Source organism: Mirounga leonina, unplaced genomic scaffold (genome assembly GCF_011800145.1).
Source record: "Mirounga leonina isolate KUSES-001 unplaced genomic scaffold, KU_Mleo_1.0 Mir_376, whole genome shotgun sequence".
Lineage (NCBI taxonomy): Eukaryota > Metazoa > Chordata > Mammalia > Carnivora > Phocidae > Mirounga > Mirounga leonina.
The window spans coordinates 6,408,332-6,427,155 of record NW_023270718.1 but is presented as its reverse complement, the minus strand read 5'-3'; the positions used below and the strand labels follow the sequence as shown (position 1 = coordinate 6,427,155).

The 18,824-nt window shown below is 51.4% G+C and overlaps 2 protein-coding genes across 3 annotated transcripts in view; both read left to right on the top strand.

The window, feature by feature from the left end:
* Positions 1 to 2,631, top strand: part of LOC117998327 (myeloid cell surface antigen CD33-like) — a 3,432-nt gene extending 801 nt beyond the window's left edge. Inside the window, exons 3-5 of one of the 2 annotated variants that reach the window (XM_034987098.1) lie at positions 1 to 277; positions 2,053 to 2,188; positions 2,314 to 2,631. In XM_034987098.1, coding sequence (XP_034842989.1) covers positions 1 to 277; positions 2,053 to 2,188; positions 2,314 to 2,356 — 456 coding nt within the window. In that variant the 3' untranslated portion in view covers positions 2,357 to 2,631. Of the gene's footprint in view, positions 278 to 472; positions 1,039 to 2,052; positions 2,189 to 2,313 lie in introns of those variants that run through there. The other variant, XM_034987099.1, reaches the window with a different exon arrangement.
* Positions 2,632 to 12,777: 10,146 nt separating this feature from the next.
* SIGLEC10 (sialic acid binding Ig like lectin 10) overlaps positions 12,778 to 18,824 on the top strand; it is a 7,033-nt gene continuing 986 nt past the window's right edge. The window contains exons 1-10 of the mRNA XM_034986504.1: positions 12,778 to 12,814; positions 12,894 to 13,277; positions 13,440 to 13,724; positions 13,963 to 14,010; positions 14,119 to 14,382; positions 15,456 to 15,503; positions 15,634 to 15,891; positions 15,974 to 16,258; positions 16,565 to 16,655; positions 16,751 to 16,862. Of these exons, the coding sequence (XP_034842395.1) occupies positions 12,778 to 12,814; positions 12,894 to 13,277; positions 13,440 to 13,724; positions 13,963 to 14,010; positions 14,119 to 14,382; positions 15,456 to 15,503; positions 15,634 to 15,891; positions 15,974 to 16,258; positions 16,565 to 16,655; positions 16,751 to 16,862 (1,812 nt within the window). The remainder of the gene's footprint in view (positions 12,815 to 12,893; positions 13,278 to 13,439; positions 13,725 to 13,962; positions 14,011 to 14,118; positions 14,383 to 15,455; positions 15,504 to 15,633; positions 15,892 to 15,973; positions 16,259 to 16,564; positions 16,656 to 16,750; positions 16,863 to 18,824) is intronic.

Genomic DNA, 18,824 nt, shown 5'->3' with positions numbered 1-18,824 from the left:
CTGACACAGATACCTGACATCCACATCCAGGGGCCCCTAGAATCTGGCCGCCCCAAGAACATTACCTGTAGCGTGCTATGGGCCTGTAAGAGGGGGACACCCCCCACCTTCTCCTGGATCGGGGTCGCCCTCACCTCCAGGGGCTGCAAGACTCCCCACTCCTCCGTGCTCACCCTCACCCCGAGGCCCCAGGACCACGGCACCAACCTTACTTGTCGAGTGGCCTTCCCCGGAGCTGGTGTGAACACGGAGAGGACCATCCAGCTCAACGTGTCCTGTGAGTGCCAGGCCAGAACGCCAGGGTCCCTGAGGGCTGTGGGTGTTGGGGAGAGGGAGGCAGGGCTTGGGTGGGATACTTGGGGAGAATTCTTAGAGGCACAGGATCAAGATAGAGAGAACACCCAGGCCCCACCCCCTTGCTCATGGCCACCTCGTCATACTGCAGGTGGCCAAGTATTTGTTTTTGTTCCAGATGCTCCACAGAACCTGACCATCTGCATCTTCAGAGGAAATAGCACAGATAGGAGAGGCCCCCGGGGCACAACTGACATCTCAGAAGTCAAATAAGGGAATGTGAGGGTCTGAAGGAATGAAGCCCCATCGCTCCTTATCCCCTCCCTGGTCCCAAGTCTGCCCCACACCCATCCCGTGGCTGGACTCTCCAGGGTCACTGTGAATCCTAGTTTGACCATTCGCTGTCACCGTGGCTGCTTCCTCTCTCCCCTCACTCTCCCGTCATAATACCCTTTTCCTGATTCTCTGCTTCTCCTATGACCATGACATCTCGCTGTCCCACCAGGAGCCTTAGATACAGGTTCCTATTGCTGGGGACTGGGCCTCTGGCTGCTTTCTGCATGACCCTGTGGGTAAGCCTGGGCCCTGGTGCTTCTAGTCCTATGTCTGCCCTGAAGACCCTCGCACGTCTCTGTCCATCTCGGTCCAGTCCAGATCCTCCAGAGCCCCCTCCGCTACCCTGGGGAGACCCCTCCCACCTGAGCAACCTGAGTCAACATCCTGGAAGTCACTTTAGACATTTCTGTGCCTCACCCAACACTCCCCATGACTCAGCGAGTTTTGCACACTCGACTTCTGGAAAATGTCTCAAGTGGCCTCTCTTCCTCCATCCCTGCAGTGGCAGCCCCACCTTGGGCCTCTGCCTTCTCTCACCGGGACATAGTGAGACCACTTGCATCTGGACCAGCCTCCTCTCTGGCCTGCCAGTCTCTGCAACCACCCCCCGCCGCAGTCCACCACAACTCGGCCTGAAGGTGTCTCTACATGCCCTAGATCTGGCCCTGTTCCTCCCCTGCTCAGACCCTCCCATAGTTCCCTGTGGCCCTTAGAGGAAAGGCTGGGAGCATCACCTGTGTGTGAGCCTCCCAGTCTTTCCCTCAAGTGGTCAGACCTACGTGTGTCCACGTGCCTCCTCAGCATCACACACCAAAGCCCACCTCCTGGGATGTCCTCTGCCAGGTCTAGACATGCCAACTCTTGCTCAGAGGTCCACCCACATGTCCTGGGATCATCAGGTGCCTCTCCTTCTCACCACCTCAACAGATGGATCTTCACTCTTACTTGCGTTTGCTTGTAACACTTGTCTGAGAGACACTATTTTCCACACCTGTGTCTGTGGAAGGGCAGAGGGAGAGAAGGGGCTCTCAGCCCTGCCCTTCGGGCTTTTCTCTGTCCCCTAGTCCCAGAGGTCCTGGGCAATGCCACTTCTCGTCGAGTTCAGGAGGGCCAGTCCCTGTGCCTGGTCGTTGACACAGGTGACAACTTCCCTACCAGGCTGAGCTGGTCCTGGGGAAGCCTGACCCTGAGCCCCTCCCAGCCCTCAAACCCCGGGGTCCTAGTGCTGCCCCCGACGGTCTTGGGTGATGGAGGAGAACTCACCTGCCTAGCTCCACACTTGTGGAACTCCTACCATGTTTCCCCGAACCTAGTTGTGCAGGGTGAGTATATGCAGGACATCTGCATTCTCAGGTGAACAAGACTAAGGTGTGGACTTAAGGAAATTCACTCTCCTCCTCCTCTCTCTCTTCCTCCTCCCAGGTATCTCCTGTTCCTGCCCCCAAATCTCTGGGGAGCAGTGGAGCCCCTGGCCTCTAATCCTCACCCTACTGAGAGGGACCCTCAGGCAGGCTGGCTTCCTTTTCACCTATGGCCTCACCAGGATCTACTACACCAGGTGAGAAGCCCTTTCTCACAGGATCCCAGATTCTGGGATCCCTTGGGTAGCTTCACTCTTGTCCTCTCCAGAGAAAGCCATCCACAGAACTGGTCTCTTACTTCAGAACTGTGTTTCCCCCACAGGTTCAGAGGCTCCAAAGAGGATAAGGCTGCAAATTGTGACTGAGCCCTCTTCCTCATGGTGGTGCCGCTGTCCGGTGGATGAGGGTCTGTCAAACCACTGCATCCTGAGACTCACCCCTGTACAACTCTGTGGAGCAAGGAGGTCCTGGAGGACTGGACCCTGCCTCCTCTCCAGAAATAACGTCTCTCTACCTCTGGTCGTTAAGACTCTTCCAGCTGGTTCTGAATCTGTGGTGGGGAGGGCGAGTGAGGACATAGATAGATTTTTGTTATTATTAATTTGAATTATGCATACCCCATGTAATATATTGCTTCTGTGTGTTTATCTTGGATAAGCCCCAAATTCAACCCCATAATATATTGTTATAAATCTCATATTATTTTTAAAACAGAATTTTAAAGAGATTTTTTAATTAGAAAAATAAGCTATTTCATATTTATCCACATATTAACCATTCCATGGCTCTTCATTCCTTTGTATACATTCAGGTTTCTCTGTAGCATCACTGTCCTTTTGCCAAAATATCTTGTCCCATCTTTCTTGTGGTGTAGATATGCTGGTGGTGAATTCTCTTGGCTGTTATTTGTTTGGAGAAGTTTCTGTTTACATAAGCTTGGAAAGATATTTTTTATGGGATAAAGAATTTTAGGATAACATTTTCTTCCCTTTCAGTTCTTCAAATTCTTTTGTCTTTCATAGTTTCTTGTGAGAATTCTGTCATTTTTACCTTTCTCTCTTTGTTTGTAGTTTGTCTTTTTCTCTGGCCAGTTTTAATATTTTCTCTTTTTCCCTGGGTTTAAATGATTTGGTTAATATATGCCTTGGTGTGTGTGTGTGTGTGTGTGTGTGTGTGTGTGTGTGTGTTTAGAAGGAAAGGAGAGGAAGAAGGGGAGAAAGAAAGATATTATCCTGTTTGGAATTTGTTGAGTACCTTGGGTCTGTGGATTTACAATTATGATCAAATTTGTAAAAATTGAAGCCAATATTAATTTCAATGTTCTTTTCCTATTCTTCCTCTCTCATCATCTCTGGGTCTCTCCTTTTACATATGTAATGTGGCCTGATGCTATCTCACAAGGCCCTGAACATGTGTTTGCCATTTTCCAGACTTTTCCCCCCCTCTATTTGCTGTTTGAACAGGATCTACTGCTACATCTTCAAGTTCGCTGATCATTCTTCTATAATGTTCAATCTGCTGTTGATCTCATTCAGTGGAACTCTCATCTCAGATAATATATTTTCTTCTTTAAAAGTTACATTTCCTGGGGTGCCTGGGTGTCTCAGATGGTTAAGTGTCCGCCTTCAGTTCAGGTATGATCCCAGGGTCCTGGGATCGAGCCCCACATCAGGAATCCCTGCTCAGCGAGGAGTCTGCCTCTCCCTCTTCCTCTGCTGCTCCCCCTGCTTGTGCTCTCTCTCTGTCAAATAAATAAATAAAAATCTTTTTAAAAAAATTACATTTCCTGGGGGTGCCTGAGTGGCTCACTCGTTCAGTGTCCAACTCTTGATGTTGGCTCAGGTCATGATCTCAGGGTCATGAGATCCAGGCCTGTGTTGGGCTCTGCCCTCAGCACAGAGTCTGCTTGAGATTCTCTCTCCCTCTCCCCCTGCCCCTCCCCCTGTTCTCTCACACGCATGTGTGTGTGTGTGCGCACGCGTGCTCTCTCTCAAATAAATAAGATCTTTAAAAAAAAGTTACATTTCCTGTTTTTAATCTTATGCTTCTTCTCTTATTATGTAATGGTAATGTTTTCGTTTACATCCTTGAGTATAACTGGCACATATTTGTAATAACTCTTATAATGTCTTTGTCTCCTATTTCCACCTCCCATGTCATGTCTGACCCTGATTCCATTGGATGACTTTTCTCTTGTTGAGTATCAGGTGTTCATATTCCTTTGTATGTCTAGTAATTTTTCACTGAGTGCTGGACATTGTCAATTTTATGTGTCTGACTGCTTGGTTTTGTTGTATTTCTTTAAAAATGTTGATCATTTTTTTTTAAGGCAGTTAAGTTACTTGCATGTTGGGACAATATTTTTGTTTAAGATTATTTGACAGAGAGAGAGAGTGAAAGAGCACAAGCAGAGGTACAGGGAAAGGGAGAAGCAAGCTCCCCACTGAGCAGGAAGCCTGATGTGGGGATCAATCCCAGGATCCCAGAATCATGACCTGAGCTAAAGGCAGATGCTTAACCGACTGAGCCACCCAGGCACCCCTGGGCCAATATTTTTAAGACTCTTTAATTTTTAGCTCCTCCTAAGATAGGTCTGGTGTTGGGCTAATTTTTTTTCACTTGAATGCCATGGCCCTTTTAGAGCTTTTGCTGACTGCCCCATGGATTCAAGGAGGTATCTTCACTCTGGCTGGAGGGAATATGCACAAGTCCAAGCCCTTTGTGAGCTCTGGGAATCTCCCATCTAATAGCTCTCCAGTAATTCCTTCTCTCAGAAATTGTTCTCGTTTGGCCTCAGGGGGTTTCACCCTATGCACATACAGATTGGTATTTTCCAACTACTCAAGGACCTTTCATGAAGACCTTGAACCCTTTCTCCACAATACTCTCCTGTCTGAAACTCTGACCTACATATTTTAGCTACGTCTCTTTCCTTAACCTTTAATGTCTGGCTCCTCAACTCAGTGAAAGTTCAGTCCCTTTTATTGTGCCCCCATCCCCTTCTTACTCTGCTATCTGCAAACAACCTCCTAACAAAAAACCTGGGTGATTATATGGTTTACTTCATTTTTCTCCTTCTCTCAAGAAGCACAGTTCTTCCCTGTCTGCATTCCATGTATGAAAATAGAGGTTTCTTGTATTTTGTTTGGTATTCTAGTTGTTTACAGGAGAATAATTCTGGGCCCTATTATCCTCTCATGCTCAGAAGCAGAAGTCCCCAGCAGACTTTTAATAACGTTTTATTGAGGTATAACTTATGTCATATAAAATTAATTCATTGTAAGTATACAGTTCAATGATTTTTTGGTAAATTTATAGAGTTCCGTAGTCATTGTCACACATTTTGATTAGCCTAAAGAGGACCCTTATGCCCATTTGCAATCAATACCACTCCCTTCACAGCTCCAGGAAATCATTGATCTGCTTTCAATCTCTAATGAACTGTTTTTATGAATATTTCATATACATGAAATCACATGATATAAAGTCTATTGTGTCTGCTATTTTTCACTAAGCCTTAAGTTTCTGAGGTTCAACCATGTTAGAACACACCCCCATATTTAATAACATTATATTCTTAATATTATTACATTGTGTGAATATACACCACATTTCATTTATGCATTCACCAGTTGATAGACATTTCCATCGTTCCCAGTTTTGGCTTTTAAGAATAATGTTGCTGGTTCCCCTTCTATCCCTATTCCAGTTCAGGATGATGGAAAGTCCATTCCAGGTGGGTAGAGCAAGAACACAAGGCTCCATCTCCTCTCAGGAAAAGGCAGGTTGCCAGCATTTCTCATTCCTTGCCAGCTTTTTTGAAGAGGCTAAATTCCAGGTGAATACAGCTGAGAAGTCAGGGGCTCTCTTTCATGCTCCCCCTTATCCACAGGACAGTGGCTCTAACTCTGAAAATTGCCGTTGATAGGGAAGGGCATGATGGATGGTATTTTCTAGGGTGACAGAAATATTCATTATCTTTTTTTTTAAGATTTTATTTATTTGACAGAGAGAGACACAGCAAGAGAGGGAACACAAGCAGGGGGAGTGGGAGAGGGAGAGAGACACAGCAAGAGAGGGAACACAAGCAGGGGGAGTGGGAGAGGGAGAAGCAGGCTTCCTGTGGAGCAGGGAGCCCGATGCGGGGCTCGATCCCAGGACCCTGGGTTCATGACCGAGCCGAAGGCAGATGCTTAACCAACTGAGCCACCCAGGCGCCCCAGACAACAGAAATTTATTTCTCACAGTTCCGAAGGCTGAGAAATCCAAGATCAAGGCACTGACATATCCGGTGTCTGGTAAGAGCACATGTCCTGGTTCATAAAGGGCTTCTCACTGGGTCCTCATGTGGCAGAAGGGACAAGGATGCTCTCTGGGGTCTCTTTCGTAAGGGCACAAATCTCATTCAGGAAACTACCCTCACAACCAAATCACCTCCCAAAGGTCCCATCTCCAAATACCACTGCCCTGGGGATTAGGGCTTCAGCATATGAATGTTGGGAGGGATACAACATTCAGTCCACAGCAAAGGCTAAAGCCATAGTTGGTAAATATTCCGCAGTCATTCATGTTACCCTGCACTAGGGGCTGGGGAAGGGGGTATGTGGTCATTTTGTGACTTAAACAATGTTCTTGTTTGTGTCTGTGTTAAGGCATGTGACTACTGTGGACTACTTATCTTGTTCCACCCCAGAGTGGGTTGTCTGGTGTGAAATCCTGCGAAATCATTTATATTTAATAGGAGAACACCCAGGGCCTGACTGTGAATGCTAGTGGGGGCTGCTTTACTCTTTATTAAGGGGCGGGGGGAGTAATGGAGTAAAAAGATAAGAAGCTGGAGAAATAAACAGGGACCAGATCAGACAGCCTTGGGTCTTCACATAAAGAGTTGGTATTTCACTTTGGAAAACGGACACTTCACACTGACTGTCAAAACACATGCCAGCGAGTAACAATTTCATCTGATAATAAAGTACTGAACTTGCAAAACTTTTCCTTTACTAGAAATTAGCGAATTCAAATTTATCCTATAGTAGTATTTTTCTCACCTTCTTGCTTTTTAATACACTATCTCGGCTTGAAGAGAAAAGGGTGAAGGCCCAGCTGAGAACACAACCCCAACCTCAACAATGCGAAGATGGGACCTGATAACACCACACGCTATAGACTGTGTCCCCCCAAAATCTGTATGTTGAAACCTACCCCCCCATGTGATGGTCGCAGGAGGTGGAGCCTTGGAGAGGTGATTAGGACATGAGGGTGGAGCTCTCATGAATGGGACTAGTGACCTTATAAAAGAGGCCCCAGAGACTCCCTTGCCCCCTCCACCATGGGAGGGCACGGCGGTCTGGGAAATGGTCCTCTGTGAACCAGGAGGTGGGCTGTCACCAGATACGGAATCAGCCAGCTCCTTGATCTTGGACTTCCAGCCTCCAGGACTGTGAGAAGTGAGTGTTGGTTGCTTAAGCCACCCAGTTGGTGAGATCTCTGTTACAGCTGCCCACACGAAGCCACCACAGGATTGCATTTTCTTCCCTGGCCATCATATGGTGAGTGTGGCTCGGTGGGACCCCATCTGAGAATGACGTGTGAGCATGGGGCAGTACCGAAGTGTTTTAAATCTGGGGAGGGTGGGTTTGCCGTGAGGGAAGGAGGGTGGTCACAGTGACTTCTTTAATAGGGCAGAGACTCGGTTTATTGAGGGGCAGTGAAAGGAGCAGAGTCATAATTTGTAGGTGCAGTGAGAACGAATGCAGCCTTTTGGGAAGAGCCACGTTTGCAAAAATTGTTCAGCATCAGGGAAATATTCCCCGGAGGGCTGCAGTTCTCCAGGACCACCACCAACACAGATCCTGGTGCCTGGGGCTCCTCAGGGGTCCGTCAGTGCCGCGGGGACGGAGCGCCCCCTGGAGGCGGCGTGCTGAACTGCGGCAGAGGCAGCGAGGCCCCTGGGACAGATCCTATCGGAACAGATGACAGGAAGAGGATGGTGTGTGTGTGTAGCGGGGGACGATAAGATGCCCCTTCCCCTAATAAAGGCTCCTCAGCACCCTCAGGGCCTCAATTACAGCCAGACCTGGACTCTTCATCCTCCACCGGGACCCTTCCCTACATCCCCGCGATGCATCCCTCCAGTCCTCGGGCCCACACCCCTGCACCCTTCCCAGGCAGCATCCTGAACTAACTACCTCTCTCTCTCCGCTCCCAGCCTCTCCCGCCCCATTCTCACTTCCTCTCAACATCTACCTTTGCCCCTGTTTTGACATCAGGGGCAGAAGGAGCAGGTGTTCAACATTTGTTAGTGAGTGGAGAGGGGAGGCCTGCAGAGCTGGGTGTTTGTCTGTCTTAAAGGAATAAGTTCAGAGAAAATCTGAACATTCTTGGGCAGAGAAGATAGATGCGAGGATAACCAAAAAAGATTCTCCTGGCCTCCGGTAGCCACCTGGCTCTTGTCTGGGCAAGGCTGGGAGAGGGTTAGAGGCGATCTGGTCACACTGAGGAAGGGCGGAAAATTCTGAGGGGGCCCAGGAAGCCACAGGACATTCAGAAGGCTGTGGGGGTGGGAAAACGTTGTGGATGACTCTGAACTCCGAACAGTGGGAGGGGCAGCCACAACCCCAAGATCAACGCCCCCCCCCACCAGGTGGGAATAAACTTGGTGCAGGTGAGAATCAGGTGGTGGGGGTTGGGGGCGATCACTGTCAGAATGCAGAAACAAAGCAAAAGAGGGTTCAAAGTGAGTTTGGGAAGGTCATCGTAGATATGGTGAGCAGTTGGGATTTTCTCCCAAAGATAACAAGACACCACTGAAATGTTTAAGAGAGAGACTTGGTTTGATTTCTATTTGGAAAATAACTCTGGGGCGCCTGGGTGGCTCAGCTGGTTAAGCATCTGCCTTTGGCTCAGGTCATGATCCCAGGGTCCTGGGATCGAGCCCCACATCGGGCTCTCTGCTCAGCGGGGAGCCTGCTTCTCCCTCTCCCTCTCTTTCTCTCTCTCTCTCTCTGCTGTGTTGAGAAGCCACCAAGATGGGAGCAGAGTAGAAGCAGGGAGGACAGTTGATCACTGCTGTCCTACAGGTGAGTGAGGGCGGTGGCTTGGATCCGGGCAGTCATTCTCCATCAAGGGTGATTTTGCCATCCGGGGGACAGGTGGCAATGTCCGGGGACATTTTCAGTCGTCCCAGCTGGAGTCGACGGCTGCTACTAGCATCTGAAGAGTGAGGCCAGGGCCGCTGTTGGACATCCTGCCCCGCAATACCCCGCCTCACCCCCCAGAATGATCTGACTCAAAATGTCAGTAGTGCTAAGACTGAGACATCTTGGACCAGGGTAAGGAATGGTAGTAGGGATGGGAATAAGTGGATAGACTTTGTGAATACTTAAGAAGTTGAACTGATGGGTCTTGTGGGTGGCTGTGTATGGAGTGAGATAAAGAAGCAGTCAGGACTTTGTGCCACATAATGATCTTTAGACAGCTGAAAAGCAGGGTTGCGGTGAGAAATAGTTCTGCATGAAGCATGTGAAGCTTGAGATGCACATTATAGATTCCTGAGTAGGTGTCTAATGGATGGGGAAGGGTCAGGGCTGAGATGCAATTTACAGTCATCAGCCTGTTTATTGTTGTTGTTGCGTTTTGTGATGATCTATTTTGGTTTGCTTTTAACTTCATTGTGAGGAACTATAGACTCACAGGAGGTTGCAAGGAAATGTATATGGACATCCCATGGACTTGAACCTCCCCCCTCCAATGTTATCATCTTTTTTAAAAAAGATTTTATTTATTTGTCAGAGAGAGAGAGATGAGCAGGGGGAGTGGCAGGCAGAGGGAGAGGGAGAAGCACACTCCCCCCTGAGTAGGGAGCCTGACTCGGAGCCCCATCCCAGGACCCTGGGATCGTGACCTGAGTTGAAGGCAGACACTTAACCGACTGAGCCACCCAGGCGCCCCCCAATGTTATCATCTTCCACAACTAAGTACAATATGAAAATCAAGGAATTGTCAGTAGCATGATCAGGTCAAGCACATATTAGGACCTAGGCATCCCTCCCTCCCTCTCCCTCTTCCCTGTGGAAGGCCCTTCCTCTATGAGCTTCACGTTGTGAAGTCCCTGGACAGGAGGCTCCCTGGGAGAAGGGACCCTGGCTCTCCCCTGATAAAGCCCAGGTTGGGCAGTGGGGACCTGGATCAGAATGCAGAAGGTGGATATTAGGGACTGAATTGTGCCCCCTGCCCCGTTCACATTTGAAGTCTTAACCCCAGTACCAGTGAATGTGACTATATTTGGAGATAGGGCCTTTAAAGGGGTAATTCAGTTAAAACGAGGTCATAGAGCAAGCTCAAATCCAGCAGGACTGGAGTCTTCTTAAGAAGACATCCGGGGGCGCCTGGGTGGTTCTGCCGGTGAAGTGTTAAACTCTTGACCTCAGCTCAGGTCTTGATCTCAGGGTCATGAGTTCAAGCCCTGCATTGGGCTCCATGCTGGGCGTAGGGCCTACTTTACAAAAAACAAGAGAAAGGAAAAGAGATCAGGACACAGGCACACACAGAGGGATGACCATGGTGTCTACAGCCCCAAGGACAGAGGCCTGGGAAGACACCAACCCTGCTGACACCTTGAAAGAAGACACCACTCCCAGCCTCCAGAATGGTGGGGAAAGTTTCTTCCATTGTTTAAGCCATTCAGTCTGTGGTGCTTTGTTCCAGCAGCCCGAGTACATGGATACAGTGGACCTGAGAACAAGGACAGAAGCAGCCACATGTCACCCCCCCCCCCAGGAGACCTCTGGCTTCCCAGGAAGAAGTGATGACCATGCCCTTCCTCATCACCATCTGTCCCAGCAGTGGCTGGGGGGGCAGGGGGAGCAGTTATGAGCACTTCAGTGCTTTTCTGTTTCTCAGAAGCTTCATTTACCAAACTGGATCCCCTTGAGGTCAGACACAGTGTCTAATTTGCCTGTGTCCCCAGCGTGCAGCTTGGCACCTGCCACAGACCAAGTCCCCAGGCATGGAGGTTCAGTGGACCAACACATGTCTCTATGTGACCAAAGTCATTTCAAGGTGAAGGGCTGGGTGAGGGGGGACAACATCCAGGAGTTTATCCCACTCACTCCCCATCCCCCTTACCTGTGGGTGCAGGTGTTCTCATCACAACAGGTATTACAAGTAAGTGCATCCAGGGGCACATGGGTGGCTCGGTCGGTTAAGCGTCTGCCTTCAGCTCAGGTCATGATTCCTGGATCCTGGGATCGAGCCCCACATTTGTCTCCTTGCTCAGCGGGGAGCCTGCTTCTCCCTCTCCCCCTGCTTATGAGCTTTCTCTCTTTCTCAAACAAATAAAAATCTAAAAAAAAACCCAAAACCAAAAACCACACAAGTAAATGCATCCAATCTTAGGGCAGAAGAAGGGGAGCTGGAGAGGTGGACTAAGGCTTGGGGGTGGGAGCTTCTGGTGGACCAGGGAATCGATGAGCCCACCAAGCGAGGATGAAGGGATGGAACTGAGACTGGCCTAGGGTTACCAGAGTTAGCAACTAAAAACACAGGGCATCTATTTAAATTTGAATTTCAGATATGAACAACAAATTTTTTTTAAAAGATTTATTTAGTTGAGAGAGAGAGAGAGTGTGTGTGCAGGGGGTAGGGCAGAGGGAGAGGGAGAGGGGAAGCAGGTTCCTCGCTCAGTGAGGAGACTGCTGTGGGGCTTGATCCCAGGACCCAGGGATCATGACCTGAGCCTAAACTAAGAGTCCAATGCTTAAACAGCGGAGCCACCCAGGTGCCCGACAACAAATAATTTTTTTTTTAAAGATTTTGTTTATTTGACAGAGAGAGACACAGCGAGAGAGGGAACACAAGCAGGGGGAGTGGGAGAGGGAGAAGCAGGCCTCCTGCTGAGCAGGGAGCCCGATGCGGGGCTCGATCCCAGGACTCTGGGATCATGACCTGAGCTGAAGGCAGACGCTTAACGACTGAGCCACCCAGGCGCCACCAACAAATAATTTTAATACAAGAATGTCCTATTGCAATATTTGGGACATACTTACACTAAAAAAATTACTCATGGTTTAATTGACAGTAAACTTAGGGGCGCCTGGGTGGCGCACTTGGTTAAGTGTCTGCCTTTGCCTCAGGTCATGATCTCTGGTCCTGGGATCCAGCTTGGGTCAGGCTCCCTGCTCAGCGGGGAGTCTTCTTCTCCTTCCCCCTCTGCCCTTCCCCTCGGCTCATCCTCTCTCTCTCTCTTTCTCTCTCATGCTATCTCTCAAATAAATAAAATCTTTTTTAAAAATTAAAAAAAAAGAAAGTCAACTTTAACTGGACATTCTGAATTTCAAGACCAGCCCTTTCCCCACCCCCAAAATCCACCTCTGCACCAACCACCGTCCACAGGGGCCCCTGTCTGAAGAACGGTTCACTGTGTACTTTCACTTCTGCTTCCTCAGTGACCCAGGGCCCAGTGGGAGAGCCCCTACCCTCCACCCCCCCGGGCCCCACGGCCTCACAAGCCTTCCACTCCCTCCCCGGGGAGGTGACTGCCAAAAGGACCAGCTCTGCAATCCTCAAGCACCAGGCAGGCCCCCCAGGGAAGACCCAGAGTTCTAGTGGATGAGGTGGGGTGGGGAGTGGTGAGGACGGGGAGTGTCGTGTGGGGCTCAGAATCAGGAGCACATTTCACGCATCAGGCGCCTGGGACTCAGCTTTCTCTGCTGGGTGCTTCTTCTCTGCCCTGCCCATTGCCCGTCCCAGCGTCTGGGGGCAGGTCCAAGTGCCTCCTCGTGCAAAGATGCTCCTGCTGATACTCTTGGCCCTGCTGTGGGGCGGTGAGTGGGCCAAGGGCTGGAAGGGGCCTGGGAGGGGGCGGGGGCTGGGCGTTGTAGCTTGAACCTCTGTCTCCCTCAGGGTCCCCGGCTCAGGACCTAGGATTCTCGCTGCAAGTGCAGAGGGTGGTGATGGTGCAGGAGGGCCTGTGTGTGCGTGTGCCCTGCACCCTCTCCTACCCCCCGCGAGGCTGGACGGAGGATACCCCCGCTCTTGGCTACTGGTTCCGAGCCGGGACAGACTCGAGCGTCGGAAGACCAGTGGCCACAAACGACCAGAATCGGGCAGTGCGGACTGTGCCCCAGGATCGATTCCAGCTCGTTGGTGATCCCCAGAACCGAAATTGTTCCCTGCTGATCAGAGAGGCCCTGGTGGAGGACTCGGCGCCGTACTTCTTTCGGGTGGAGAGAGGCCGTTACGTGCAATACAGTTTTCTGAAAAACCAGTTCTATCTGCAAGTGACAGGTGCGGAACTGACTCCAGGGGGAATGGGAGTGGGGCCTCTCCTCCTCCCTGCCATCCTCCGCCCCCCCCCCACTGGGAAGAGGGGACTGTGGGAACAGAGCAGGGGTCTCCCCCTGCAGCACTCCCTTCCAGGGCTCCCATTGAGCCCTCTCTCTGTCCCAGCCCTGACAAAGCAGCCAGATGTCTACGCCCCAGAGATCCTGGAGCCAGGACACCAGGTGACACTCATCTGTGTGTTTAACTGGACCTTTGAGGAATGTCCAGCCCCTACTTTCTCCTGGCTGGGGGCCGCCGTCTCCGCCCCAGGACCCAGACCAACGTCCTCCTACTTCTCGGCGCTTACTCTCACGCCGAGACCCCAGGACCATGGCACCCACCTCACCTGCCGCGTAGACTTCTCCAGGAAGGGTGTGAGCACAGAGAGAACCATCCGACTTAATGTCGCCTGTGAGTCTGGTGGTGGGGTGTCAGAGCGTGCAGACAGGCACAGAGGATGTGTAGGTGGAGAGATGCAGCTGGTGGGGGGTCCAGAGAGGCCGGTGTGGAGACCCACCACGCCGCCTCAGCCCTTGTTTGTCACTTGTGTCCTGAGGGTGGTCACACTTTCTTTCCCCCTGCCGGGGAGCGTTCTCTCTGTGAGGAGCCCCACCTTCCTGCCCAGAGTCAGGTCTCAATCTTGTTGCAGATGCCCCCAAAGACCTGGTTATCAGCGTTTCCCGTGCCAACACGTCAGGTACTGAGGGCCTGGGAGGGTCGGCTGGTCCTCTCTGGGGGACAACTGGTGTTAGGAGGGCGAGGGAGATGGCGTTCCTCCCTGCAGCCTTTCTCTTGCTGCTTCCAGCCCTGGAGCCCCCCGCACACAGCCCCCATCTAGAGGCTGAGAAAGGCCAGTTCCTGCGACTGCTCTGTGCTGCAGACAGCCAGCCCCCTGCCACACTGAGCTGGGCCCTGGAGGACAGGGTCCTGTCGAGGTCCCACCCCCAGGGCTCCGGAACCCTCGAGCTGGTGCTGCCGGGGGTAAAGCCTGGGGATTCGGGCTGCTATACCTGCCGAGCCGAGAACAGGCTTGGCTCCCAGAGCCGCACCCTGGACCTCTCTGTGCAGTGTGAGTACCACTGGGCGGGGCCCGGTTTCCAGAAAGGGAGAGGGGTGAGGGAAGCCGGGGATGGGGGCATCCCCGGCTGACAATTCCGATTCCAACTCCGATGTGGGTTCCCCCCGACACCCCACCCCCACACCACCAAGCAATCCTCCGATGCCGGCTAGGCTTTCTAGGATTCAACTCCACCAAACACTGTCTGCCTGGAGGTAACATCAGACCCACAGGTGAAGGGCTCAGTCCCACGAGACCCTCCCCCCTCTTCAGAGGCCAGTCACAAGACCAGGCTGACCAACTGGCTATAGATTGGAGTTTCCCATGACCCCCTCCTTGGATTTAATTAATGTGATTGATAAAGTAGCTCACAGAACTCAGGAACATTTTACTTACTAGGTCTCAGGCTATTAGAGAAGGATGTAACTCAGGAACAGCAGGTGGAAGAGAGGCGTAGGGCCAGGTATGGGGCGAGGGCGCTCAGCTTCCACGCCGCTCTCCAGGTGTGCCCTGGTCCCTGCACCTCCACGTGCTCACCAACCTGGAAGCTCTCCGAACCCCTTTCTTTTGGGTTTTTATGGAGGTTTCAGTACAAAGGCATGATTGAGTAAATGACTGGCCATGGCTGGCTGATTCCACCTCTAGTCTCTCTCCCCTTCCTGGAAGTCAGGGGTGGGGCTGAAGTCCCCAAGGCTCAAGTCACAAGGTTGGTGCCCCTGGCAACCAGCCCCCATCCCAAGGTGCTTTCCAAAAGTCGCCTCATTTACATAAACCCAGGTGTGGTGGAAAGGGGTTTGTTATTAATATCAAGACATCTTTATTGGCTCTCATCCTGTAGGAAATTCCAAGGGTTTTAGGAACTCTGTACCAGGAACGGGACAGAGACCAAATAGATATTTCTTATTATAAATCACAGAGACCAGCCCTTCCTACCTGTCAATTCCCTTGGGCCACTCAGCGGAGAATCAGTCAGCGGATGATTCAATTCCCCTTCCCTGTCCTGCCGTCTTGGTCTCCAAGGACGGTTCTCTGCCCAAAGGGCAGCCCCTGGCCTGTCTAGAGCCAGAACCCTGTCTCTGTTTCAGATGCCCCAGAGAATCTGAGAGTGATGACCCTGCATGCAAATAGGACAGGTAGGAAGAAGAACAGCGAAACCAGGGCCTCTCGGGGCCACATTGGGGGCCTCAGTGTCTGGAATGTTGACATGCAAAAGGGTCCCTGTGCCCTCAGCTGAGCATCTGTCCTGCCTCTTCCCTCCCCTAGTCCTGGAAAACCTCGGGAATGGCACATCCCTCCCAGTCCTGGAGGGCCAAAGCTTGCGTCTGCTCTGTGTCACCCACAGCAACCCCCCAGCGCGGTTGAGCTGGGTCCTGGGGGGACAGACTCTGAGCCCCTCCCAGCCCACAGACCCTGGGATCCTGGAGCTCCCTCAGATACAAATGGAGCATGAAGGAGACCTCACCTGCCAAGCTCAGAACTCCCTGGGCTCCCAGCACGTCTCCCTGCATCTCTCTGTGGTCTGTGAGTGTGGGGACCCCTGGGGGCAGGCTGCCCGGGGCCTGGGCAGGAGAGACACCGCTGACCCTTCGCCTCCCTCCCGCAGACCCCCCACGGCTGCTCAGCCCCTCCTGCTCCTGGGAGGGCGAGGGGCTGCACTGCAGCTGTTCCTCCCGAGCCCAGCCGGCCCCCACCCTGCGCTGGCGGCTGGGGGAGGGGCTGCTGGAGGGGAACCACAGCAACGCCTCCTGGACCATCACCTCCAGCTCGGCGGGGCCCTGGGCCAACAGCTCCCTGAGCCTCAGCGGGCCGCTGGGCTCTGGCCTCAGACTCAGCTGCGAGGCCCGGAACGCCCACGGGTCCCAGAGCGCCGCCTTCCTGCTGCTGCCAGGTTAGGGGGCCAACTCGATGCCCCCCGGAGGTAGCTGAGTGGCACAGGGGCCAGGGTCCTGTGGTTGGAGCAGGAACTGGGAAAGAGCACAGGGCCACTGTGGCCGGAGATGCAGAGGGAAATGCAAATTGGAAGGCCTGTCACCTGGGTCTGGGGTGCAGCAGGGTTTCCAAGACTGGGACAGAACGGGTTGCCGATAAAACGTCTGGGACGGGAGCTGCAAGACTGAGTACTCAGTGGCAGGTGGGTGTGAGGCCCCCGGTTAATGGGAGAGGCTCAGAGATGGCTGCCTATTTCCTTGTGCAGATAAAGGACTCGTCTCAAAAGCATTCACCAATGGAACATTTCTGGGAATTGGCATCATGACCCTCCTTTTCCTCTGCCTCCTCCTGGTCATGTGAGTTAGGAGCCAGAGCAATGGTGTGTGGGATCTGGGGCTGGGGACAGGGGAGGTGCCAGGGCGTGCACACAGGTGAGTTGTTTCCCTCGCAGGAAGACTCTGAAGAAGAAACAGACCCAGGCGGGGACTCCGCCGAGGCCCAGGGCCACACGGAGAAGCACGATCCTGGACTATATCAACGTGTTCCCTAACCCTGGCCCCTTGGTGAGTGGCTCACGGGCTGCCTGTTCTTTCTACGTTCAGACTTCTCCCCTGGCCCCTCTCCTGTCCTGTCCCGACCTTTTTCCCAAGGGACATCAAGGTGGAAAAGGCACAGGTACTGGATTCAAGTCCTGATTCTGGCACCTACTATCTGTGAGACCTTGACCAAATCAGTCGCTCCCTCTGAGCCTCCATTTCTTCCTCTGCTTCCTTCGAGAGTTGGTTTGAGGATTAGAACACATGCACTTGCTCAAAATGTAGCGGCTGTCCCATTATTACCACCCTGATGATGTTACTAATTGTAACTAATGATGTAATAATTATTAGTGTCATTGAGAGGCAGTATATTTAGTGATTAAGAGCAGGGCTCTGAAGTCAGCTTGTCTGGGTTCAATCCTGGTTTTATCGCTATGTGTTCTTGGACAAGTCTCTTAAGTTCTCTGTGCCTTAGTTTCTTTAACTATAAGATGGGGAAAATAGTAATCCCTATTACCTAGGATCATTCTTTTTGTTTTCTTCCACGTAGGATCATGCTCATTGTACCTATAAAACATTTAGAATAGTACCTGGCACATAGTAACTGTTCTTTTTTTTTTTTAAGATTTTATTTATTTATTTGAGAGAGAGAATGAGATAGAGAGAGCATGAGAGAGGGAGGGTCAGAGGGAGAAGCAGACCCCCCGCTGAGCAGGGAGCCTGATGCGGGACTCGATCCAGGGACTCCAGGATCATGACCTGAACCGAAGGCAGTCGCCTAACCAACTGAGCCACCCAGGCGCCCCTCACAGTAACTGTTCTTACTGGATATCCAGATGCTGGATATTTTCAGGAGAGAACATTTATACACTGATGACTCCAAAATTTACATCTCTCAAACTCACCCCTGAACTTGAGACTCATAGCCGACCGTTTAGGCAGCATCTCTGTTTGGATGTCTAATAGGCATCTTGGACCGAGCCTGCCTGAAACAGAACTTATGACTAACTATACCCCGTAGGCTTCTCCTCCACCCAGCCCATCTTAGCAAATAGCACCACATCTGCCCAGCTGCCGAAGCCAAAATCCTTGGAGTCATTTTTTGCTCTCTTCTCTACTACCCCACAACCAACCCATGAGCAATTCCCCTTCAAAATACACCCAAACCACTTCTCCTCACCACCACCCCCGCCAGACCATGCACCACCCCACTTCCTGTGCATGCTCCCTGCTTCCTCTCTCACTGTTTGGCTCTCTTTCTCTGTGCATGCTATCTTTTAAAAGCCCAAGCAGGTACATCTACCCCCATGGGGTACTACTCAGCAATCAAAAGGAACAAATGAGGGGCGCCTGGGTGGCTCAGTCGGTTAAGCATCTGCCTTCAGCTCAGGTCAAGATCCTGGGGTCCTGGAATCGAGCCCCGTGTTGGGCTCCCTGCTCAGCGGGGAGCCTGCTTCTCCTCTCCTTCTGCCGGCAGCTCTGCCTACCTGTTCTCTTTCTCTTTCTCTCTCTGTCAAATAAATAAATAAAATCTTTAAAAAGGGAACAAACGATTGAAAGAAGCTACTGGTTGAAAAACCTTAGACACAGGGAAAAAAGGGGAAAAAAAGTCAATCTCAAATGGTCATATATGCATGACTCCATATTTATAACACCCTGGAAATGGTAAAATTGTAGAGATGGAGGACAGATTCGTAGCTTCAGGGTTGGGGACAGGAAGATGATGAGGAATAGCAAGGGAGGAACTTTGTGGCGACGAGACAGTTCTCGTCTTGACTGTGGTGGCGGTTCCAGGGATCTGCCCGTGTTTGTTTGCTCAGGCTGCCTTAGCAAAGAATCACAGAAGGGGTGGCTTAAACCACAGATTTTTAAAATTTTATTTATTATTTATTGTTTGTTCCTGCCCAAGACGTAATCCCCAGTTCTCAATCATGTGCCTGGCACATGGTAAGCTCTCAAGCATTTGTGGAAGGAAGGAAGGAAGGAAGG